The sequence below is a fragment of the Belonocnema kinseyi genome, chromosome 2 (assembly GCF_010883055.1).
Source record: "Belonocnema kinseyi isolate 2016_QV_RU_SX_M_011 chromosome 2, B_treatae_v1, whole genome shotgun sequence".
In the NCBI taxonomy this organism is placed as follows: domain Eukaryota; kingdom Metazoa; phylum Arthropoda; class Insecta; order Hymenoptera; family Cynipidae; genus Belonocnema; species Belonocnema kinseyi.
The window spans coordinates 84,946,581-84,973,291 of NC_046658.1; the positions used below are offsets into that span (position 1 = coordinate 84,946,581).

Here is a 26,711-nt window from a genome sequence, read left to right on the forward strand (position 1 = left end):
AAACCTGTAATTTTTTGTTTCAATGTCAGCTTGTTCAATCAAAAAATATATTCCTAAACTTACAGTTGACTGAATAATGATTCAGGGTTGCAACAGAAGTAGGATTTTAATATTTTAGGATATTTCTAGGCTGACTTTAAAAAATTTTCTTCCAATGTTTGAACTAAAATCAATTTGAACTAAAATCAATTGTTTTCTTTGCAATACAATTAACAAAAAACGCCCGGTTTTTAAGCTGTTGCAAAAGTACCTTTATTTTTATAATATTATCATGAATTTTTTTTCTTCATGATAGCGCGAATGGTAATAAAATTCTGCGTCTAATAAGCCCCAGTGGAAGGAAAGATGTCAATTTTATAAAAATATATTCCAAAAAACGTCAAAATGAGATATTTTAAAAAATATAATAATTTTAAAAGACAGTCTAATTTTTAAAGATATGTAAATAAAGTTTTGAAATAAAAAGAATGTTATCTTTTAATATTTTTTAAAATTATATGGTAAATAAAATCATTATTTGAAATCTTGCGATTTTTCTGCACCAGCTCATCGAAATTTGACGTCTTTTTGTCATATCTTTCTGATAAATTAAAATTTTGCCTTCAATGACATGGTAATATTATAATTATATAAGAGTTAGGCTCTTTAGAAGCTAATTAGAAGTTTATCTTTTCAAAATCTAAGCCCTTTAAAGGTTTTTTTTTCAAAATTCTATGACTTTTCCAGGTCCTGTAGCAACCCCGTGATTTTACTCTCACCCTAGTCTTCATCCACAGCTCCTGTTGATGCGATATAATAATTGTTAAATTAATAAACTTCTGGAACAGAAAAAAATGTTTCTTATTGTAGTTTGGATATGTTAGTATGCAGGAACACAATAGTATTTGCGGATTTTATATTTTTTTAAAATAATTAAATAATGATTAAATACAAATTATCCAAATTATTAAAGAATAATTATCGATTCGTAAATGTTTTCAGTCGTCTTTCCCGTAGAATTGCTGACCGCACTGATGACATATCCAAAATGTGATGATGATTGCCCAACCTAAGATGAAATTAAATAAAAAGATTAGCAAAAATTTCTGAATTGAAATTGCGTTTTAAATATTCAATGAATTATTATGTATCAAGAAATATATAAAAATACTTTTTTTCAATTTATACACATATATTTACTGTAGCAATTATTTATAATAGACCGTATATATTATTTAATAAATACTATATTACATAGATTTTATATAGATTTCTTACTTGCTACAATCGCAAATATACTGTGCAGTGTACAACAATAAGAGTATTTATAAATGGAAACAATATATAATAATATTCCCACGGTAATTGCAGGGCTTAAATTTTACGGAACTTGTCATCGAAATTCTAAGTTCACGAAATCGTTCAATTATCGAGTAATTCGTTTCTGAAATTATAAATTTCCTAAAAATTTGAATTTCAAATTATTTAAATAGGAAATTGTTTAATGAATCGTAATCTAAGTTGTTTAATTTTAAAAGTTTTCACTTCAAAATTACGTAACTATTATGGTTTTCAATTTGGAATCGTAAAATTTGAAGAAATTTAATTAAATTTCAAGTATTTTTTTTAAATTGTCCAATTAAAATTTTTTTTTTGCTTCTAAAAATTCAATTTAGAATTGTACAATTTCAAACCATTTACAAAATAATCTTTAAAAACTTAAACTCAAACAAAGTCAATTTGTGTAACAGAATTGAACAGTATTCAATTTATAAAGTTTGTTTAAAAAAAGTGTAATTGGCTAATTAGACAATTATATAACAATGATATAAACTTCAAATCATAATTTGAAAATTGCCAAATTAAAAAATGATAACATCAGTTATTTGATTAAAAGAATTTCCAATTCAAAATCTTTTAACCATTGAAGACTTTCAATTTGGATTTGTACATTTTTGAAAAATTTAATTAAATTACAAGTCATTTAATTTGAAAACTGTCCAATTCAAAAAAATTAATTATCAAAGCTTTCGATTTGAAATTGTAAAATTTTGAAACGTTTAGAAAATAATTTTTTTAACACACAGAAAGGCAAATTGTGTGACAGGATTGTACAAAATCCTTAAAGAGAAGTATGTATGTGTCCAGAAATCAGTTTTTCAAAAACATACACTCAAAAAGTCAATTTGTATTACAATATTGCACAAAAAGACTTCAATATTAAGGAAAGTAGATTTCCAAAAAACAGTGTAATCGGCTTATTAAGACATTTATATAACAATGGTGCAAATCTTAAATAATTTAATTGGAAAATTTTCTAATTAATTAAAAAATAATATTACCATGATTCTTTTTAACATAATAGCACACAAGTTAATCAAATTCTACGTTTAGTAAGCACAAAATAAAAGTAAAACGTCAATTTCATAAAAAGATATTGCAAAAAGATGTCAAATTTACATTTTTTCGAAAAGTTGGCATAACGCTGGAAATTATGAACATTTTTATATAGTTTTCAAGCTAATTTCAAAGGTGTACATCTATAGTATTTTTTTAACTTATTAATATCTTTATCGTATTTCCCCCCTAGATTACAGTCGAATTTAATTTTAAAAAGTTGCAAAATTTCTAATAATTTTATTCGCCACATAATATCAAAAAAGTCAAACCAATCATACTTTCATACATTTGATTCGAATTTATTGAAATGCAATTTTAAAAAATTTTTGTGAGCATTTACCCCTTTTTGAAATTTTGCAATTTTTTGCACCAAGTTTGACCCCAGGGCAGAATCTAGATGGAGAAAATTACATAATACTTTAAGAAATTAACAAAATACTATGGACTTTCTTTTAAAATCAGATAAAGAGCTTAAAAAAATGTTTATTATTTCCAGAGTTATTCCAATTTTTCCAAAACATTCCAATTGGTTGTTTTTGCAATATTTTTTAAAATAAAATTGACATTTTTCCTTTAACGTGTTGCTATTAGAAGCCAATATTTATTACTTTTTGCAATATAATTAAACAAAAAATCATTTTAATATTGTACAAATTTAAGGAACTTTACCAGCAGCTCAAAAACCAGGCGTGAAGATAATTTCCGGTGATAGTGTTGTAAATTTGGAACTTTTTACAATTTAAAATCAATGAATTTTCAAGTCGGTATCTATCAATTTGGAATATTTCATTTCCTACCGTTTAGAACAGAAATTTTTCAATTTTAATTCGTAGAATCAATTACAATTAATAAATCTAACATAAGCCTAAAATTTTAAAATTCTGGAACTATTTTATCTTGGAAACTATATGGAAAAATAAAAATATATGAAGAAAATTAATTGAAAAGCTATAAAAATGATTCACTAATGTGCTTGAATTACACAAGGATAAATTAAATTGTCGTAATTAGTAAACAGAGGGCCATTGAGACATCTCTAAAATTATTTAAAAGGTTTAAAGATTCTTCGGATAAATTATCTTGTGGATTGTTGCTTCGTGATAAGTCATGTAATCTTTTCTCTTAAATCTTCTTCCACAAATAGAGCAAGTGAATTTTGGTTCTTCGCCACATCCTTCTCTCAAATGTCTTCTCAAAGAGTCATACCAGGTGTACAATTTCCCACATTTGTAACATTGAAAAGGATACTCGTGATTTACTCTACTGTTAAGCCAAGATTCTGAAACAGTAATAATGAATAGTTAATAATAAACATAATTATTAGTATCGCTATTTATTCCAAATTTACGACAATTGAAAAATGAAATTACTTTTATGAAGAAAATTTGAATTTTTAAGAAGGGAAGAAAGGCAGGGAAATAATTTCTTATTTTAAATTCAATTAATCAAGTTGTAATTTTTATGTATTATTGAAAATAATTTTCGATGATGGACGCAGATACAAGTTACAATGCGCAAAAAGATTCTTTGTATAATAAATTCTGAACATTTTTAAGAAACATTCAACGTCTTCAGCAATTGATTTTTAGTTTGGAATTTTATTTTTATATTTTTGTTTTACACGTGCAATCCATGGATTTTAATACTATGCTGTTGGAAATGTGATTTCCTTTTAAAAGTTTTCTGACAATAGGTGCAAACAAATTGCCGATTTTGTCCGCATTCGTAGCGAAGATGTCGACTTAAAGTATAGGATTTGCCATATGACCTTCCGCATCGGTAGCAAGCATATCGCATTCCAAAATATTCTCTTCCTGCCAGATGGAAATTTTCGCCGATACATGAAAAAAGAGAAGAAAAAGCTTATGGTTACTCAAATTCACCTGAATTTGTTAAAAGACATAACAATCTTTTAACCAAATTTAAATATTCTTTTCACTCAGATCACACAAATCACACAAAGATCTAATAGTAGCTAAAAAAATAGGAAAATAAACCCCATTTTTTAAATTAAACTTTGTATTTTAAATAAATGGCACAATTCGGAATTCTTAATTATGAAGGGCGGATTTGTCTAAACTATGAATTATTCAGCTGCGTTCTCTATATATTTTTCGAATTATTTCTGAAACAAAATAATTGTTAGAGTGATTAATAACCCTGACATTAAATGCACCTTCAGTATTCAAATATACACATTTTTAGGTACACAGAAATTTGATGAATTGTTTACCCTAATTGATTTAGATTTCTGAAATTGATGTAGTCCACAGCTGAAGAGTTGATAAAAAATATTTAGAAACTTCGACTGTATTTATATTGCTGGAATTATTTTATGTAAAATAAATATATTTTTAATATGCATACATAAATTAGAAACAATTATAATAGTATGCCCGAATCCATTTAAAAGCAGCTTGAATTTATTGTTTCTCAAAGAAAATAAGATGACTTTTATAACTTTTGACCTCATTAAGGTATTTACGTTTTAGAATTTTTCTTTTTCGAAAACCACCCGAGAATTGATAAATTTTTTTAAATTAAAAATAACTAATGTGTTAATGAGAATTTCGTTTTCGAATAATTGAATTGTTGCGTATCTTTTAGAAATTTCGCAAAACAAACTCTCATGGCCAGAAAAATGATTCAGCTTGTATAAAACTTACTCTTTCTTCTGTCCTCTGTGTATAAGCACAAATTTTGTTTACAAATATTGGATAAAATAAATAAATTGTGTTTCCATTCGATCAAGTTTTCGTGTTTACAAAATTAAATCGGGAAGATAAGAGTCGAATTTAACAGAAAACGCCAATTTCTTGATTATATATATTATTTAAAAAATTCTTACTTTTATAAAAATAATATTCCAGAAGTTTTATAAAGACCAAACATTTTTGGAGACCATGATAATTTTTTTCTCGAAAAATTGAATCATTTAACATTTTTTCCACGAACAATGCAAGATATCATACAATAGCCAGAGGAATTTTATGCAGACCCTTTTCAAATGAAAAATATTTTTTCTTAGCATTTTGTCCAATTTTGTATTCTTTATATATGCGCGAAGTTAAAAAAAAATATTGGATAATATAAAAAGAGTTTTTCCACAAAATGAACAATTATATGAACACGATCAAATAATAATAATATATAATAATTTTTTCCAAATAATTTTTTCAGGAAATTAAATTTGTGCATTTCTTTTAAAAACAAAGAAAAATCCGAAAAAGATAAAAACAAAATTGGTTTATGTTTAAATGTTCTACAAAAATACCTCCTACTTTTTTATGACATCTTTCATCGTTTGCTAGAAAAAATTAATGAAAAAAATCTCATGACCCCTAAAATGATCACGAATTTTCGCAAATATTGGATAAAATCAAAAGAAATCGGGGTTTTCCTTAAAATCTTCTTTTCGTGTTTTCAACATTCACCGGGAAGATAACGTCGAATTCAATAGAAAATACCACTTTTTTATTTTATCAAATATTTTTCATACAGTCATAAAAATTCTTTTCTCTCGTAAAATTGAATTATTAAGTTATTCTCGTGAACAATGTAAGATATAATGCATGAGTAAGAGTTATTTTTTGTGAAAAAAAATACTTGAACAATGTTTTTGTCAGAATTTGGTCAAATCTTCCAATGTTTCTAAAAAAATGCAAAAATTAAATTTTTCGAACAAAATCTCATGGCGACAAAAATGTCTTGCAGATGTCTTCTTTATATGAACTCGAATATTCAAAAATGGATAAAACAAAAAAGGGGAGTTTTACATAAAATCAACTTTTCATATCTTCAAAATTCAGTCCGGAATATTTTTCAAAAATTCGCACTTATATATAGAAACAATTTTCGGTAATTTTTATGATAAAAAATCATTTTTGTGGCATTGAGAATTTCTTTTTTAGAATTCAGCGGAGTTGAATTTAATATAAAATCCTTTTTTCTTTATTTTATTTAATATTTTTCAAAAATTCTTGATTATATAAAGTGGACTTTCGGTAAATTTTGTAAATGCCAAATCATGTTCGTGGCCATGAGATTTTTTTTTAAATCTCAAATTGTTGTATTTCTTTTCAAAACAACGAAATAATCAACAAAATATTAAAAGCAAACTTTTTTTTAAATGTTCTAAAAAAATGCTCACGACCACAAAAATTAAGTAGCTTGCCTTACCAAACTTCTTCTTTACATAAGCACGAATTTTCCAAACATACTGGATAAAATAAAAAAATATAAATTTTCCATAAAATCAACTTTTTATATCTTAAAAATTCAGCCGGAAAGATGGAGTCGATTTTATTAGAAAACCCCACTGTATTTATTTTATTCAATATTTTTCAGAAATTCGTGCGTATATAAAAACGAAATTCGGTAAGTTTTATAAAATTTAAACAATTTTTGTGGACATGAGAATTTTTCTCTCGAAAAATGGCATTTTTTGTGAAACATACAAAATATTGTCAAATGTGTTTTTGTAGAATATTTCAAAGTGGACAAAGTGTTTTCCTAAAATTTTGTCGAATCTTTCATTGATTTAAAATAAATGCAAATATTCAATAAAAAAACGCGGGGTTTTTGAGAAAATCGACTTATAATATTTTCAAACAAAAGCCCTTTTGTTCATTTTCAACACGTTATTTTCTGGTAGATTTCAAAAGAGAAAAAAATGTGTCTTTTTTTTTAAAACAGTTTTGAAATTTAAAATACTCATAACTTTGCAAACCGATTTTTCCCAAAAACGCAAAAAAAAACTTTTAATTAAAAAATTCTGTGAAGTGAAGTCTGCCTGATTTGAAGTTGATTCGGTCAATAAAAAATTGATAATTGTAATAATTAATATGATTCGTAACACTAATATATGTAAATTTCTAAATTGCATAATTTAATGATTATATTCATAGTGATATTATTATAAAAACTTTATTTCGTAATAATAATTACTATTCAAAATATAACCGCTATTTTTCTAGCCAATTACGCGCAATCTCAGAGGGGTCACGTGTTCCAACACGTCGTGACGACAAGAAGGTTAGGTAGATTATCAGGATGCTGAATCTTCAACGTAGAATGTAAACAAATATTTTTGCAAGTTCTCTTCATCCCTGGGGATTTTACACTGCGTTAACGTAAACTGTGCATAGAAAGTCATGTGAGCGCTCCACATAAAATAGGCTACTTGTATTTTTCTTTCTAAATCTGTAAAAATCTGTGAAGAATGGAAGGCAAAAATAAACGAAAACGTTCCGGAGAGATTTCGGAAGAAAGACTCTACAAAAAGTTTGAAATTCTAGAAACAAGGCTTAGTGAACTGTGGTCCAGTGACTCTAATCGAGAAGATGATACCGATACCTTGGAGCCTCTGGACGCTGAAGTCACAGGTTAGTTTTGTTTCAGTCTTGAATGCCTTTGTTTACACCGTTGCACTTTGCACCGAAACACCAAGAACACACAAAAAACTATGCAAATTTTAATGCAACACTAAGTTAGCACGTCAAGAGTTGACGCTCACGCTACACATGATTAAACTTAAATTCTGAAATTTCGGATAAATTTCACATCCCTTTCACCCTTTCACTACAATCACTTTAATGACTGTTGTGATCCTAACCTGTCTTTAGCATCTTTAGTAAGATGCTCCATTTTTGTAATGAGAACAAGAAGCAGTGTTGCCAACGTGAGTCGGATGGCGACAAATTTTCGTAACCAGTTGAATGTCATCAAATAAAAACATAATAATGCAATTTACAAAAACTGCACACTCAAAATGAGTAAAAGTTTGAATACGATTAAAGAAATTTGAAAATAAATTTCTTCTCATTAAAATGCGATAAATGAACTTTCTTTTTAAACGTATGGAAAGAAAGAGCTAGACCGACAAATAGCATCAAGTAAACAATTGAGCGCTTGCGCAAGAATCCTAAGCTGATTGGCGTAAAAATATGACGTGTGAAATTGCAGAACAGTGTCTTCATTTTTTTTTTAATTCGGCTTGTTTTCCCATTTGTAAGTGCAACGAAAAACCCAATTTATTCATATTTTTCGTAATTTTTGAAATAAAAAATATGTATCAATTTAATATAGATAATGTTCTATTCATGTTGGGTATAAAAAATGCGTTATTTTCAAGATTAAATTTGAAACGATTCAATTTTTGAGGGTGCTTCATTCTGACTTTTCTATTGCAAAAACGTGAAATTTGTGGAATTTTATCAATATTTGAAAAGAAAACATCGAATTGTCTAGAAAATGGGAAACTCCGAAAAGTATTTAAAACAAAAAAGTAATTTTTGGTACTTGAAAATTCGTCTTTTTGTCCGGAAAAATGAACTATTTGGTCAAATATTAATTTTGTTGTTTGTAAGCTCACCCTGTTGATATGAAAATTCCACATTTTGAAGACAATTTTTTTTCTCATTGACTGATCAATATTTCTTGGTTCAAAATTCGTCTTTTTAGTTTAAAAAGTCATCTGTTGCCGTAGAAATTTCATCTTTGAATCTAAACATGCAACTACTTGGTTAAAAGCTAATCTTTTTCGATCGTAAATTTTCAATATGGTTGAAAATTATTCTTCATTTGTTAAATTTAATTGTTTTTTGTTTCAAATGTAAATCTTTTGTTTTTGAAATATGAAATATTATATTTTTTGTTAAAACTGCAGTTATTTAGTTGAAAGTGGAACTCCTTTATTAAATATTCACTTTTTTGTGGAATGATTCATCATTTTCATTGAAAACCCTTTTTTTGTTGATTATATTTTGGTTTTAAAATTAATCTTTAAAATTAAATATTAAATATTGCATTATTAGTAGAAAATGTATCTGTTTTAGTTAAAAAATCATGTATTTTGTCGAAAATTCTACTATTTGTTTCAAAATTTTTTTGAACACTTTATCATTATGGTTATTATATATTACAAGTTTATGTTCTGTTTGTAAAATTTTGGTCGTTATTTGAATGTTGTATAAGAAAATCGATTTCTTTGGTTAAAAGCGTAGTAATAAATTTTTATTTTGTATCAAGATTTAATTTTATTAAAATTAAAATTTAACTACGTGTTTGCTTGAAAATCTACATTTTTCAGTTGGAAATTTATCTATTTTGTTTAAAATTCATGCATTATGTTGAAAATTGACCTGGTTTGTAGAAAATGAATATTTATGGTTTAAAATTAATCTTTTTAGTCGAAAATTCAACTATTTAGTTCAAATTTCATTTTTTATTATTGAAAATTCATCATAATTTAACTATTCTGATAAATTTTTTTTACAATTAATTTTTTTAACCGAACTATTTTTTTCAAAATTCATATATTTTGTTGAAAATTCGTCTTTCTTCGTAGAAAATTAATCTTTATTGCTGACAATGCAACTTCTTGGTCGAAAATTCAACTAGTCAGTTCAAAATTAATTTTCTATTATTGAAGATTAATTATAATTTAACTATTTTGTTAAAAGTTATTTTCTTTGGCTGAGAATTAATTTTTTCAACTGAAAATTTAACTACTTTGTGTTTGCTCTAAAATTTATATTCTTTAGTTGAAAATTCTTCTTTAATGTCAGAATATTTAATTTACTTGGTAAAAATCTAATCTTTTTGGTTGTAAATACATTTATTTAAAATTCAACTTTTTTGTTAAAAATTAGTTTTTCATAATTAAAAATTAACTTTTTAGACTACATATCTGATTATGCGATTAAGGCAATGAAATAAAACACAGAATTTAATCAGAGAAATCATTCTTTTTTATCCAGAAGTCTGAACTGAATTTCAAAACATATACTCAAGAAAGTCAAAACATGTGTAACAATATTGCAACAACACGTGAAAAAAGAGGGGGAAAAAAGAAAACGAAAAGAGGCAACCAAACCACCTCGCTATCTTTTCTGTATTATTTGATCTTCGTATTCAGTTTCTAGTTAGTTCTAGTTAATTCTAGTCAAAGTTCGTTTTCGTATCTAATTCTTAGATTTATGTACATTAATTAAAGCGTTTTATTCGAAATACATTCTTAAATTCCTGAAATTTGGGTATTTTTTTTTTTTAGTTTAAAATTCATATATTTGGTTAAATATTCGCCTTTTCTGTTCCTTTGAAAATTCAAGTATTTTGTTAAAAATTCATGGTTTTGAATAGTAACTTCAACTTATTAAAAAACCCTGTTTTTTTTTTTTAATAACGCACCTTAAGTAAAATTTGATCAGGGATGTGAGAAACTACAGGTTGAAGGGAGTGAGAAGTGGAATGATGCCCTGATTTTCTAATCGATACGTATGGCTACCCTACGATTCAGGCGTCAAAATCTTCAATTAATGTCACTTTTTTTGTATTCTGTACAAATAGACTATCAATTAGATTAATATTAATATTAGATATTAGTACATATTTAGAAAACAAACCGATTTTTTTAAAACAAGGAGTAAGTTCAAATAATTAATTTCAAAAGATTCAAATATATAGAATATTGCTCTTCTAAATTTTGTGATTGCTTTGACATAAATTCAAAAACATTAAAAAATATTCAAAAACAATTCAAATTGAATAAAAGAAAAATTGCTTTGTCTCTGCAAATTAACAATAAAATTTTTTAGTTTATTCATAATACAAAGTAAGTGTCCAAATGAAATTCGATGTATTCAAGTCAAATTATTAAACTTTTAAAAAAATAGCTGAATTTTCAAAGAAGATTAATTTCCTACCAAAAAAGACGAATTTTCAACCAAATTGTTCAATAATTTTCAACAACAAATGGAATAGTTATGTTTTTAGTTTAAAACAACAGTGAATTATCCACAAAATAGTTTTTTAACTTTTAACTAAAAACACGAATTTTCAACCAAGAGAATACATTTTTCACGAAAAAAGACCAATTTTTTAACAAAATATATGACATTTTAACTAGGAAATAAAATTTATTTTAACTAAAAATAGAATAGTTAAATTTCAACAAAAAACGAGTTTTCAACAAAGTAGTTCAATTTTCAACGAAGAAAATGAATTTTCTACCATAAAGATTATTTATGAACTAAAAAGAAGATTTTTTTTTACCAAAAATGACTAATTTTTAATAACATAAATGAATTTTCAATTAAATAGTTTAATTTTCCACTAATAAGTATACACTTTCGACAAAATTTGTGATACGTAGTCAAATTTCCCGTTAAGAAATTAATTTTTAACGACAACAAAAAATCGAAGTTTCAACAAAATAGTCATTTTTTGAAAAAAAGAAACGAATTTTTGAGAAAAAATACTTATTTTCAATCAAGACGATTAATTTCTTATAAAAAAGCCGATTTTTCGATAAAATACGTGTACTTGAACCGAATAGTTGAGTTTTCAATTTAAAAAAATCTATTTTTAACCAAAAATGTAATAGTTATATTTTTCAGTCTGAGTAATCATTTTTAATGAAGAAAATGAGTGTTCTACTGAAAAAAATGGAGAAAACTGGAAAATCCTCAACTGTAATATTTTACTTTTCAGTTAAAAATTTAATTTTCAACAAAAAAAAACGTGTTTTCAACCAGAGATGAATTTTCAACCAAAAACGAATAATTTTCAAATAAAATAGTTGAACCCTCAATAAAAAGAACATCATTTTTCAACCAAACAGATGCATTTTTATCAAGAAATATGAAATTAAAAAAAAAAAGGATTTGTAACCCAAAAAGGAGGATTTGCAGCAAGAATTGAATTTTCAACTAAAATGTATGAGTTTTTAACAGAATTGGTGAATTTTCTATCAAATAATAAAATTTTGAAATAAAAATAGAATTATCAGGAGGAAGCAACTAAAAAAAGGAATAGAAACACAATTTTAATCTTCGTATATTTTTAATATAGAATCTTTTATAAATGGACCAACACAATTTCAAATAAAAAAAATAATAAAAATGCATAATCCCTGATAGTAATTTAAAGTGACTCTTATAAAAATTCAATTCAATGGGTTGCAATTTTTTAAATTGATCCTGAAGTCTTTTACATTCACCTTTAGTTCTGAGGCATTTCATTAAATTATTTTCAATTACAATGAATTTTTGTAAACTCATTTCAAAATTTCTTCATTCAATGCATTTTTTAATTTTTCTACCATTTTTTTTTATTTACTTGATTTTTAAAAAAAATTTATCCTTAATTTTGATTGATATTGAAGCCTTATAATTTCTCTTAAGTCCCTTTTAATTCACACCAACTTTCCTGAAATAAATGGAAATAAAAATTTTTTCAATTCGTTTGAATTATTTTTAATTTAAAAGAAATTTTGACACGATATTGATGCGCATTTGTCACTTTTTAGGTTAGAAATTAGTCACTTTTTCACTTTTTAAAATTAAATTAGGCTGTGGCAGTCATGAGAAAAATAAATAGAAAAGTATTCATTTTAAATTCTTTCATTTCGTTTATAAAAGGTTCTATAATAAAAATGTTGCAAGATTACATTTTTGGTTGTTGAGTATTAACAGTCAGCAGGGTGGTCACTGGACTGGGAATTTTATAAAAATTTTAGAATAAAAAATATCCAACTTTTATTTCAACCGTTTTTTAAGTAATTACTTAAATTGTGATCTTTTTCAATTATGATATAATTCAGTTGAGAATGCTTGATTCGAAAATTTTTATTTAAAAATTCTCCATTTTAGGCGTATATTTAAATGTTAAGAATTTTTAAATTCAGTTTTTAAGACTTGAACAATTAAAAATTAGAAGTATTTAAAAACGAAGATTTCTGATTTAAAAAAAAACATTTTTAGTTCATTCACTGTGAATTTAAATTAAGAATTTTTTAATTTTAATTTTACTTTAAGAATGGAAAAGTGAATAATTTTTGATTTACCAAGACAGTTCGGAATCAGTTCATAATTTCAGAATTTCCAAATTTTAACGTTAAAAATGAAAATGTTTCAATTGGAAAGTCTTATTAGTTGGGCAAGTGTAAACGACCGATTGAAACTTTATAAACTATTTTCAATTTTAAAACAACTTCAAAATAATATATTTATAATCAAAGGCTTTTATTAAATTTTAAACATCATTTCAGTCTAAAATATTTGATTTTTAAACCATTCAATTTGAAATTTTTCAATTAGAATAGTGAACAATTATTTAATATTTAGAAATGCCTGACTGTTAATTTAAAATCGGCGATTGTAAATTAAATTTTTTAAACTAATTAAAAAAACTAAATTTTGAAGGTTACAATTGTAATTGTTCTATGTAAAAAAAATTAATTTGTAAGTCAAATTGTTAAATTTTGATGATCATTTTGATATTTAAATAACAATTGGACATCTATTATTCTTAGAAAAAATTCGAGTAAGTTGAAGAATTATTTAGATGTTTTGAAAAAATCCTAAAATAATTTAAGATTTAAATGATTTCAAATAATTTAAACGAAGTTTCTGCGTGTACCGGCAAAATCCGGTTATTTGCACCAAAATTTCGGTGCAAATAGTGCGCGGCCTAATTTAAAAACAAATATAGATTTGGACAGATTTCGCACAAAAAATTTAGAAGATTTTAAATATTTTTGAATGGCTTTAGAAGAACAAACAACATTTTCTATATAAATCGAAAATTATTTTTTTATTTCGAAAAATTAACTTTGATAAAATATATTTAAAAATAAGGAAATTTGGTCAATTTGACAGGATTTAAATAAAATGTAGGAAAAATTCGATTAATTTAAAAAGATGTTTGGAGGTTCTGAAAATAAAAAAAAATTTTTAATTAAAAGGAATATCAAACAACATGTAAATGTTTCAAGATTTCCAAATAAAATTTTGAATCAGTTTAAGGATTTTTAAACTATTTTAAATTAAAATTACTTTTACTTTAAGAAGTGAACATTTTTTTATAAAAATGTTATAGCTCAAAATTATATAATTTTGAAAACTTTGTAATGCCTTGATTGATTCTTCAATTTAGAGCGTTGCAAATAATAACTTGGATTTATATTTTTGGAATTAAATATAAATCTTTGAAATCTATCATTTATAAAAGTTAAAATTTTTTATTATGGCAGTTTAACTGCATCTAGTTTGAAATTGTTTAGTTGAAAAGTGTTAATAGCTTCCATTTTACACGTATAAATTATTGAGAATTTGAATACAAAATTTGTAAATTAAAAAATCTTTTAAATTTTAGTTTTAAAAGTTTAAAATTCAAGAGTTCCACATTGAGTGATTTTTTAAATTTCGTTGACCGTGAAAAATATTTGTGAATCGAGAAATGTCTATTTTTAGGGATAAATAATATAAGTGATGAATCTCAACAACAATATTTTTCGTTCAGCATATTTTGCAATTGTTTAACAAAATTTTATTTGTATCTTTTATTCCACTAAATCGTTAAAATTGATCTTTTCTTAAATTAATGACACGAGTAACGAATTTTAGGTGTAATATATTTTTTTAAACGATATTTGGGAGTTATTTCAAAACCTTCATTTACTTAAATAATTTTTGCAAAAATGATTAGTCAGGTCAAAGTCAGTGACGAATTAAATTTTTAGAATTTTTTTATTTTCAACCCACCGATAGGTTTCAAAAATGTTGACCTCTCTACAAAAGACAGAATAAGGCAGTAAAAAAATCGCTTTAGAACGTAACAAACTTCAGTGCAAAGATAATTTTATTGCGAACAAATCTAATTTTTATGGAACCTACATTTACAGAAAATGTCAACGAATTCGTCTGATTTTTTTCGCCTCGTTTCTAATGATTTTTTAACAAGATTAAACAAGTCAAAGTTCACGGTCGTGAAATGGACACTGTTAACCCTGTTTTTAAACCTTCGTCCAACTGTATCTTTATTGATAATTAATGTATGATGGTGTCATGAATAGAGAATTTTTTCGCAATAAAATTATCTTTGCAGTGAAGTTGGTTACGTTCTTAAGCGATTTTGTTTTCACTGACTTATTCAAACTTTAGTAGAGAGCTCAACATTTTTGAAACCTATAGCATTTTAATTCATCAATTTTCCGTTCCAGATATTGTATCATTCATTGAAAACGGTGACGGCCTGGACGGTGAAGACGAGTATTTTGATGAAGAACCAGAAGAGCCAATAATCGAAGTCCCGCATGAAAATCGGGCCATTGAAGAAATCAATCTCTCAGACGACGATCCACCAAACCCCAATGAAGAATCCAACAGGCTCGAGGAGGAATCTGAAAAAGAAGAGGAAATTGTCTTTCTGGAAGAATTACCAAAGAACGAAGAACATTTTCTAAATGCATCAGGTGAGTTCTCTCTGCATCCTGACATAATGGAGACCTGGAAAGTTTGGACAAGATGTGGCATACCTCTCAAGGATAAGAGAGAATTACTTGAAAAATATTGTCCACCGAAAGTACTAAGGACGCCCGAAATAAATGAAGAAATCCTCGTTACTTTGCACAAAAGGCCAATAGATAGGGATGAACATATTCGCACTTCGCAGGATTTACTCAGTTCGGCTCTTACAGCCTTGGGATCAACGATGTCCACCCTTTTAGTGGAAAGAGATGGATCAGACAGAATAAAAGTGATGAATACTTTAAATGACACAGCCAAACTCTTAACAGAACTCTATCACTTTGACACTGACAAACGGAGATCCCAAATTATTTCCTGGAAGTCGAAACCCTTGAGGCCTATTTTGGCTGGCACTCAGCCGGATGAGTTTTTGTTTGGAAGTGACCTTAAATCAAAACTTAATGAAGCGCAACAGTTGGGAATTATAGCGCCCCTGAAACCGTATGTGTACAGGAAAAAAAATAATAATCAACCAAGGAGAAGTTTCCCAAGTCCTTATCATTGGTATGGTAAAGACGAAAACGAGGAGGAGGAGGAAGAACAGAATTTTGTTCTTAATCCAATGAAACAGGAAGTGAAGTTTGTTTGTAAGAAAGAAGAGTTTCCTATCATTAAATTGGAATAGATTTTTAAGCTTTGACTGATGGAATGTAACTGTGAAAGGATGTTTAGTGTTTTAAAGATGTTTCAGCTATTATTCAGAGTGAGAGGTTTACATTTTCTTTGTTGTTTGCATATCATGACAAATTGAAAAAAAAACCATTGAAAATTCCGACGTAGGATTTGGTGTAAGTATTTTGTTTATTATTAAAAGTCCACAAATTTTAGAAATAAGGTTCCTTAGAAATTTGCAAACATGAAAATCAAATTCATAAATGTGTATAATTATTTAGAGTCCTGCCTAATTGGCTCATTAAATTATTGTGGTATGATTCAGGTTCAAATATACAAGATTTGCCTCTAAAGTTCAGTTTATGAAATGTTTCAATTGGTAAAAGCAGAAGATTCTATAGCTTGATAGTCCCACATAATAATATTACACTATTTCGAAAAATGAATTTGCGTAAACAGCTTCAAGGTTATTTTTTATTTTAATTAAGCATTTCACATCAATACTTTCAAGGTTATATTTTGATTTGTTTTTACATTTTTCACTGCTACATATAATTACAAGAAAAACATCCATATATATCAAAATATAACCTTGAGAGTATTTACGTAAAATGCTTAATTGAGATAATAAATAACCTTGAAGCTGTTTACGCAAATTCATTTCACACAATGGGGCAATATTATTTTGTGACGTCAAGAATATTCTAGAAGCTTAACACGGACACGAACCACTACAGCTATAGAATCTTCTCGATGTGGATCTATTACAGAAACGTTTCTGTTAAATTAAAAGTTCCTTTTGAAATGAATTAATAGATATTTGCACCAAATTTTTGTTCTACGTAGTTCTCTACGTAGTTTACGACGTAGGAATTTTCAATAAGGATGTGGTTATACTTTTTGTCGACTTTATTTTTTCAAATTGCTTAAAGTTTATTGTTTAATTATAAGAATAAGAGCGGAAGTCTGAAGTAGCGTTTTCTATATTTCATTGTAATGTAAAATATTTATCAAAACTAGAAGTTTGTCTCGCCTAGTCTGTACAGTTAAGTTGACAAGTGAAGTATTACATTAGGGTAATTAAAATTGGCTTTTTTATGTATAGGGAGATTATATCAATTGTTGAGTTGAAGCCAAAGTGATTCAAAGCTGAGAATTAGGGACAGAAAGGAGAGTAAAAAATTACGGTGTGAATAATAGTTGTCTTTCGTCCCAATCAGCTTACTAAATAAAAATATTATTTGGGATATAAATAATATTATTTATTTGAATTATTATTTTCTATTGTACCTTATATTTAGTTTGCAATTGTAAGATTTACTGTATAATTTTAGTAATTTCGTAAGGAATGCTCAAGGAATAATTTAAAGTTCATACTCAAGACGGTATTTTTTTATTTTTTTCATCATTAATTGTATTCGATAAGTGACAAGTTTCCAGTGATTTTTCAGAAAATTAACTTTTTTTAAACAATGAATATTTGTTTAAACAATTTCCTTCCTCTAGTACATCGTGAAAAGTTCATATTTTTCGGGATAAATTATCTAGGTGATGAATGTCAACAACAATATTTTTCGTTTAACATATTCTTCAATTTAAATCATTTCTATTTGTTTCGTTTTTTCCCATGAAATCGTGAAAAATGGTCTTTTATGGAATTAATGACACGAGTAACGAATTTTGAGTGTAATATATATTTTTCAACTATATTTGGCAGTTATTTCAATCATTTTCATTTACTTAAACTTTTTTTTGCCCCGAGTAAATTTTCAAATATTGACAGTTTGCAATTATTTAAGCAATTAACATTACATGCTCTTTTTCTCAGGAAAGATGAAGAATGTCTGCGTGATTAACTCCAGAAAATAATATTTTTTCAATATTTACAAGGGTAAAAAGTTATTTTAACAAATTAAAATTTTTTAACTAACAGTAAAATGTCTAACGAAAAATAAGACTCTCGTTATTCATGAATTATTATCAATTCTAGAGAGTAGTACTTTTCAATATTTGTAGGGGAAACAATTGTTTCAACAAATGAAAAATGTTCAAATAATTACCAAGTGTGTTAAACAAGAAATATTGAAATTGACACTCATCAACTGTATAATTTATGCCGAAAAATAATAGATTTTCATGATATATTGGGATAAACAAGATTGTTTAAACAATTTAAAATTGGTTTTAAAATACTTAAAAAACTTGTCACTTATATTTAGGTATAAATAGAGCATTCAAAATTGTTTTTTTCTCAAAGTTATAAATTTGAAGGATTTTATTTTATTTAGATTCAATCTCAAATTATTCTGCCTTGACCATTTACAATTGCAAATTTATATACTGGATGATTAAAAAATTGTTTCAAATTAAAACCATACGATTTTGCATATTTTAAGTTAAGATCATCCCAATTCAAGAAATTTAATTTAAAATTCAATTTAAGATTGTACAACTTGAAACTTATTTAATTATTTTGAAAGTATAAAATATGAAATTATGCGGTTTTTAACCTATTCAGTTTGAAATCGAATTTCGAACATCTTAATGCACAACTTTGAAACTATTAATAGGTTTGTTTGTATTCAAAATATTATTCATTTGTTAATGTTTCAATGTTTAATTTCGAGTTTTCAAATTTTAGGATGGTTAAACTTTAAATTTCTATTTTCTTTATTTTCAAATCGTTTTTTTTTTAAATAAAACTTTATTTTTCTAAACTTTAAAAGACCGAAAAAATTCCTGACAACGAATAAAAACCGATATATTTTTTTATATAAGATTTAAGTGGCCTTCCTTATTTGTATATCTTCTAATCTAAAATTTAATTTTAATGTAAAAGTGTAAATTTGGGATCAAAGACTATTTTTTTTAGTTTTGTTGTTGCAAAAAAATTTATTTTTGTAAAAAAAGTATTTTATTTTACCTAGTAGGCATGCTGTAAAAATACTTTAAAACTTGTCATTTATATTTACGTATAATAGAGTATTCAAAATTGTTTTTTTTTCTCAACATTATAAATTTGAAATATTTTATTTTATTTAGATTCAATCTCAAATTATTCTGCTTTCACTATTTACAATTTCAAATTTGTATACTGGACGATTAAAAAATGGTTTCAAATTAAAACCATACGATTTTGAATATTTGAAGTCAAGATCGTCCCAATTCAAGAAATTTAATTTGAAACTCTTCAATTTATGATCGTTTTTAATTTAAGATTGTATAATTTGAAACTCATTTAATTATTTTGAAAGTATAAAATCCCAAATTATGCGGCTTTTAACGTATCCAGTTTGAAATCGAATTTCGAACTTTTCAATGCACAATTTTGCAACTATTAACAGGTTTTTAATTTTAAATTGTACAATATTCAAAGTTTCTATTAAAAATATTATGCATTTGTTAATGTTTCAATGTTTAATTTCGGAGTTTTCAAATTTTAGGATGGTTAAAATTTAAATTTCTTTTTTCTCTATTTACTTTCAAATCGTTTTTTTAAAAGAAAACTTTATTTTTGTAATCCTTGGAAGACCGAAAAAATCCCTGCCAAGCAAGAAAAACCGATATATTTTTGTATATAAGATTTAAGTGGCCTTCCTAATTTATATATATTCTCATCAAAAATTTAGTTTTAATTTAATAATGTAAATTTGGAATCAAAATCCTAATTTTTTTGGTTTTCTTCTTGCAAAAAAACTTTATTTTTGTGAAAATAGTAGTTTATTGTACCTAGTAGAGGTGGTCCCAATTTATACCTGTAAAAATTCGAGTTTCGGTGATCCCAATCCCATACCCCCCAATTTTTTCGTCTTTCGAAAATAATTCCTTTTTTTTCAAACCGGTCAATATCGGGTTTTAAATGGGAAAATCATAGTTGTCTAAAAAATGAAAAAAAATTGTTATTTCGTTTTTAAAAATTAAAGTTTAGTTACCTCGTGAGGAATTTACAAAAAATAATTTCCCTCTAATATATTTAAATTTTAAACCGCTCCCGATCCCCTTGTATAGGGCTCGGAAAACGTCCCAAAAATTCCACATAGTAGATGGAATTTGTTCAACATTGTGAAAAATTTCTAAGTATTTTTAAACTAATTTTGAATTGTGTAAACCATTTTTATTTGTTCAAACAATTTTGTTTTTCCCCGTAAATCGTGAAAAGTTATTATTTTGCGGGATAAATGATACAGTTGATGAATGTCAAGCACAATATTTTTTGTTCAACGTATTTGTTATTTATATTAACAATTTTGATGTCTAAAATAGATTTTTTTCTCTGCAAGTCCTGAAAAGTTATTATTTTCTGGAATTAATTACACAATTGACGAATATTGAGAGTAATCAATATTTTTTGCGATATTTGGCAATTCTTTAAACAATTTTCAATTGCTTAAACAATATTTTTCCCTGTAAATCTTAAAAAGTTATTACTTTCTTGAATTAAAAACGCAATATTGATTAATTCTGAGAGTGATATTTTTGTTGAAAGACTTTTTGCAGTTATTTAAATAATTTTAATTTATTTTAAAAAAGTTATCTGTAAATCTTGAAAAGTTACAATTTTCCGCAGTTGATGAACGCGAATAATGATAGTTTTTGTGAAAGACAGCCTGCGATTATTTAAAGAATTAATAAGAAAGTACTGTTTAATAAGCAACATAGTGTAAGAAATTCGAGAAAACTGGAATTTTCCTTATCTTTCCTATAAAAATAAACAAGTAATACTAATTGTTTAAATAATTACAATCTGTCTTGTACAAACAAAATCACATTTAGCATTAATTAACCGTTTCATCAATTCTATAAAGTTGTAACTTTTCAAGATTTACAGTGTGAAAAATTGTTTAAACAAATGAAAATTGTTTAAATGATTGCTAAGTATCTTAAAAAAAATTATTGTGCCATTAATTTCAGAAAATACTAATTTTCACGATTTACTGGGGAAAATTGTTTAAACAAATAGTAATCGCTTATACAATTGAGAATTTAAAAATACTAAGAAACTTATTACTGATCGAATACAAATAATTATTGTTGAGAAAAAAACGATCATTAGCATGAACTTTACTCGAAACTAATATTTTGCATTTTTTTGGGCCATTTTCCGAACACAATACAAGGAAAATCAAATAGGAAATTATTTCCGAAAAATGAAACAATTGGGGTGATCAATCACCAAAAATTGAAAGTCGAATTTTGGGACCACCATATAATCCCTATGCTTTTGTCATAAGAACCTCATTCAGTGAATAAATATATAACGCTTCTAAGTTTTTTGTTAAAAACATTTATTTAACTTCACAAACATATGAAAAATATGAAATCTATCTAAGAAATAATAACTATTTTTTTTCGCTTAGTATGTAAATGTTAAAATAAAAGAGGAATATTAATTCGTACTTGAAAGTTGTAAAATTGAAATTATTTTTGTAATTAAGACTACAGTACAAAATATTTTGATTCTTTTTTCTGTAAATAATTTTTAAGAGTATTTGTTTCTTCTTCCACGTAGTCCTGGTGGCCGATAAATGTTATGATTTCTCATCAGGTGACGACGAAGACTGACATTTTGAGTGAAGGTTCTCTGACAGATGTCACAAATAAATTTTTTTTGACCGCCACATACATTTTTCATATGGGACACCAAACTGTGCCTAAATTTATATCCCCTGCCACAGCGCGGGCAATAGACTGATTGCCCTTCTTCGCCGATGTAATTTGAGTGTTGCGATTTGTGTTGGACCATGCCTGAGTGAGTTGCTTGATCTGAAACAAAATAATAATTATTAATAACAAATTGCTTGTAATTTGTGTCGAATTAAAGTATTTATATACAGCAACTTCTTTTGTTAGTAAATTAATTAGTATAAGAGTAGAAGTATCAACTAAATATTTACAAAGCGATTTTTAAGTAAATTATAAAATAATGATAAGTCAGGGAATTTTTTCTATACACTCAACTCCCAGTATAAGACCGGTCCAGGGCATGGCTTGCAGTGCCCTTCAGCCTAAATCGGTGGAATTCAAACGTAAACAGGCAGGGCGGTTTGAACCATATCTGTTGAATTTGGAATATCGTAAATCGGGGGACCCTGTAGCGGGAGTGGAGTGCGCGTAAAAAGTGCCCGAAACGATTTTTTTTAAAGTCTGCAAATTTTTCGAAATATCGTGAATTAATTTAAAGGTGCAAATCGGGAAATATTCGGGAATTTTTACAGGCCATGCAGGAAGAAATTGGGATAGAATAAAGAATTTATTTTTCGAGGTTCACTTTCTCTAATTCTTTAGGAGAAAAATAGTAATAATGAGCTAAAAAGACCATATCTGCAGCGACTAATCTGAAACTTTAAAATCAATATATCAACCAGTTATAGAGATATCGATCGTTTAAACTTCTTTTTGAATTTATGTAATTCCCCTATGTTGATTTTGATAGGGGATTTTTAAGGAAAAACGAATCAAAAAGTTTTAAATTAATATCTCAAATTGCGATCAAATCCATATCTCGAAAAATATTTGAGATATAGATTCAAAGGATTCAGATCCGTGTCTCTCATAAAAAATACTGCCGGAATACACACTAAGAAATTATTTAAATTGAAAAAAATAAGTCACTAATTTTATTCTAAAAAATTCATGTATCAAGTAATATTAGAGATATTGATTTAAAAGTATAATAAACGGCAAAGTTGCAAATATAAAAAAAAGTTTTTTATAACTTCTCAAATAAAACATCAGAAGAAATAATAATACATTTTTTTTAAGAATTGGTAAGTACTTGAAATAAAGATCAGTATTCTTGAAAATGACTAATTGTCCAATTAAACATAAAAAGTACCTTTCAATGAATTAGTAGGGGGAAAAAGTATTATAACAAACGGACATTTTTAAAACAACTTCAAATTATATAAAACTGCTTAAGAGAATTAAAATTAACAAATAAAAATAATTTATGGTAAAAAAGGTAAAAACATCGCTGATATGTGTACTTTCGATATTGTACTTTTTAGATTTTTGGGACATTTTTAGTCTATAAGGAGCTCTAGAAGGTGTCATTTTGCCGAAAATACAAAATTTTCCATCTTAAACGTTTAGGATTTCCGGGCTTTTTGCGGGACACATCTTAATATTAACAAAACGCAGGTTGAAGGATGGCAAGGATTGATTAAGAGATATTACAAATTTTAATACTATTTATGTTGATCACATTTAAATAAACAATGTGCTCGATATCTTATTACAATATTTTTGTTTAAAACAATTGATTATTTGACTATTGTATTTTAAATATCTTTTAGGAAGTATTTAGTTTTTCTTCCTCGTAGACCTGGTGGTCGATAAATGTTATGATTTCTCATTAGATGACGTCGAAGGCTGACATTTTGAGTAAAGGTACTTTGACAGATGTCACAGATGAATTTTCTTTGTCCGCCACACACGTGGTTCATGTGGGTCATCAGGCTCTGTTTAAATTTATATCGCCTTCCACACAGAGGACAAGTGAGAGCAGCAAGATCTGAAACAAAATAAGAATTATTAATACCAAATGTTTAGAATTTCTGTGAAATTAAAGTAATCACAATTTCAATGAGGGAAACTTTTTTTTTTAGTAGGTTTATTAGTACAATATTTATTAGAATTTGGGAGATTGAACACATTCCAAGGATCACAGTTCCTCCTTTCTTAAACATTCTACTTTTCCCCCCTTGTTCTATTTTTGCCCACTTAAAATTAGAGAATTAAAATACGTTAAATCGGATATTCTTAGTGGGATTATAAATAATTGGAAAAATTCTAGATTAATTCTAACAAGTTTAAAAATTGATTTCCGAAAAAATATCCCTAGCGGACCAAGTGAAGGGCACGGTTACGCCACAGCGTGACCGTAGTGACTCGGTCTGCTAAGACATATTTTCATCCTTTTCCGATTTATTTAAAATTTCACATAAAACTGAATACTCTTTTTTTCTTATTGCATACTTAAATTTCAGGTCCGCTAGGGACGCCGGAATAGAAAATGAAAGATGGACTTACTTTGGATCTCTATAGTTGTATCGTCAATCCCCTTCTACGGAAACTTAAAAAGGGTGACGAGGGTCCCTGGCGGGCCGAATGAACGGAAAGCATACGATACAGCGTACCCTTATAGTATCCAAATAGAATCCTTTCCGCAACAACAAAAAAACAACTAAAAAAAACATCAATATGGATATTTAACTTGCTGTAACTCGGATTCTACGTTAAATTTGCCATTAGAATGCCACGGAGTAATTGCAAGTTTTTTTCTGTAGCGTTAAAATTTTTTTTAAATGTCACTACTTCTGCTGAAGGCGACTTCCAGCGCATCCAAAGTCCCTTAAGTAGTATGCTGTTACCGAAAGAAGATGCGCTTGAACTTGCCTTTAGCCTATGTTATTGATAGGTACTGTATTCTTAAAATTTTTTAACGATGCAAAAACAGATATTGCAATTATTCCGTGACCATCTCACTGAACATTTAACGTAGAATTCGAATCGCAATAAATTAAAGGTTCATCTTACAGTTTTTTTCGCGTTTTTGTTGCATGATAAGGAAGGCATACTGTGTGAATACTTTAAGGGTACGCTGTAACGTATCCTTTCCGTTCATTCTGTCCACCAGAAGTGACCGGACTTCTACTTAAATTCTAAATAATTTCGAAGAATGTATTATGAATTATTCTAAACAATTCAGAATTAATTTTAAAAAGTTAAAAAAATCATCTCCTGCAACCCTAGTGGATCGTGCTAATCGGCTAAATAGTTGCGTGACCGTAAAGTACCTCTCCGTTTGCTGGGCCCGCTAGGGCAAATTTTCATACTTTTTCTCATTGATTCATGATTTCATATAAAATTTATACTCTTTTTATCTTTCCACACATTTATATGTATTCAGTATGAAAAAAATTAAAAGCTCTCTGCACCCAGGATGTGGCGACTCGACTACAGGTTGACGCACAATTTTTAATATTTTAATACATGAATATAAACACATACATAAAAATAAAGGTGTAAAAATATAAAAGGAGTGTTGAGTTCTGCGTAAAATTATGAATAAATGTGTAAAAGGATGAGAATGTGACCTAGCGGGCCCAGTGAACGGAACTGTCACTTTAGTGTTACGCCATTGCAAAACCGTTCTGTTTAAGCGGTCCGCTAGGGAAATTATACCAGAATTCTTTGTAAATTCAAATAATTAATAATGAATTCCCATGAATTCAAGTTTAATTCCTGGAAAGGGTTTGGGATTTCATTCGATTAGGAATGAGACAATCCCTTTTGCCCTCCTACATAGAATCCTTTGATTACTGTTTATAAAATTAGTACCTGCCCGGAAGAAAAAAATATGCCGTAATAGAAAAATAAATTCCGGTAGAAAATACCTAAAGGGTAAATTAAAATTCGGCATAATATGCCGGAAAAAATACACAACGTAAAAAATCATGTATAAAATTTTTATTTCACTATGAAGGAAAAGGAGAATATTTACCTTTTAAATTATGGGTAGGAAATTTGTACATACAATTACTAACAATATGTTTAAAAATACTTGCCTTTATTAATGAATAACCAGTAAGTAACACTCATTAAATATAACTTGAAAAAAACGTACGAGGTGTGTTCAAAAAGTAAGGTGACTTTTCAATTTTCGCGGGCTACGTACATTCAAGTTTTCAATTTTTTGTTTTGTTGTGTTGATACACTCGTAACGATCATATGTTCACAGTTTTGACTATATAGCTCGTGTTGTTTTTCTGGCAGAGGCGTAAAAGGTTAAAAGGGTTTGGTGTGCTTGGCGATTTTCTTCTTTCGAAAAAAAAGGAGCAAAGAGTTTTCATTAAATTTTGCGTGAAAATGGAATCCAGTGCCCTAAAACTCTTGAAATGTTGACAGTTGCATACGGTGAGCCTACTCTGAATAAGAAAAATGTGTATAAGTGGTACAAGCTGTTCCAAGAAGGCCGAGAGGATGTCGAAGTTCAAGCAGTGGAAGAAATGGTGTTGAAAAATCGCCGAATTACCATCAGAGAAGTTGCTGAAGATGTTGGCATATTGGTTGGCTCATGCCATGCTATCTTTTCGGACGTTTTGGGCATGAGACGTGTGTCAGCGAAATTTGTTCTAAAACTGCTTAATTTTGATCAAAAGATCCATCGCATGACCATCGCTCAGGAGATGTTGAATGAAGTCAATAATGATCCTGATTTTCTGAAAAGGGTAATAACTGGGGATGAATCGTGGGTATATGGTTATGACGTCGAAACTAAAGCCCAATCGTCTCAGTGGAAGAATTCTGAGTCTCCAAGACCGAAAAAAGCACGTCAAGTTCGGTCAAATGTGAAGGTTTTGCTCACTGTCTTCTTTGATTACCGTGGCGTAGTGCATCAGGAATTCT

General features: G+C 27.3%; 1 protein-coding gene and 1 long non-coding RNA gene across 3 annotated transcripts; one reads left to right on the top strand and one right to left on the bottom strand.

The window, feature by feature from the left end:
• Positions 1–1,998: 1,998 nt before the first annotated feature.
• LOC117167914 lies at positions 1,999–8,803 on the bottom strand. Of its 2 annotated transcripts, none has more exons than XR_004466442.1 (3): positions 8,753–8,803; positions 3,750–4,193; positions 1,999–3,658 (listed from the first exon to the last, which is right to left on the bottom strand). It is a non-coding gene; the product is annotated as an uncharacterized LOC117167914 (long non-coding RNA). The 2 variants fall into 2 exon arrangements; XR_004466443.1 differs by lacking the exon at positions 8,753–8,803 and adding an exon at positions 7,735–8,001.
• Positions 7,425–18,396, top strand: LOC117167913. Its single transcript, XM_033353157.1, has 2 exons — positions 7,425–7,763; positions 15,383–18,396. Exons 1-2 carry the CDS (start codon positions 7,601–7,603, stop codon positions 16,312–16,314), a joined length of 1,095 nt encoding a protein of 364 aa, XP_033209048.1. The 5' UTR covers positions 7,425–7,600; the 3' UTR covers positions 16,315–18,396.
• The last annotated feature ends 8,315 nt before the right edge of the window (positions 18,397–26,711 follow it).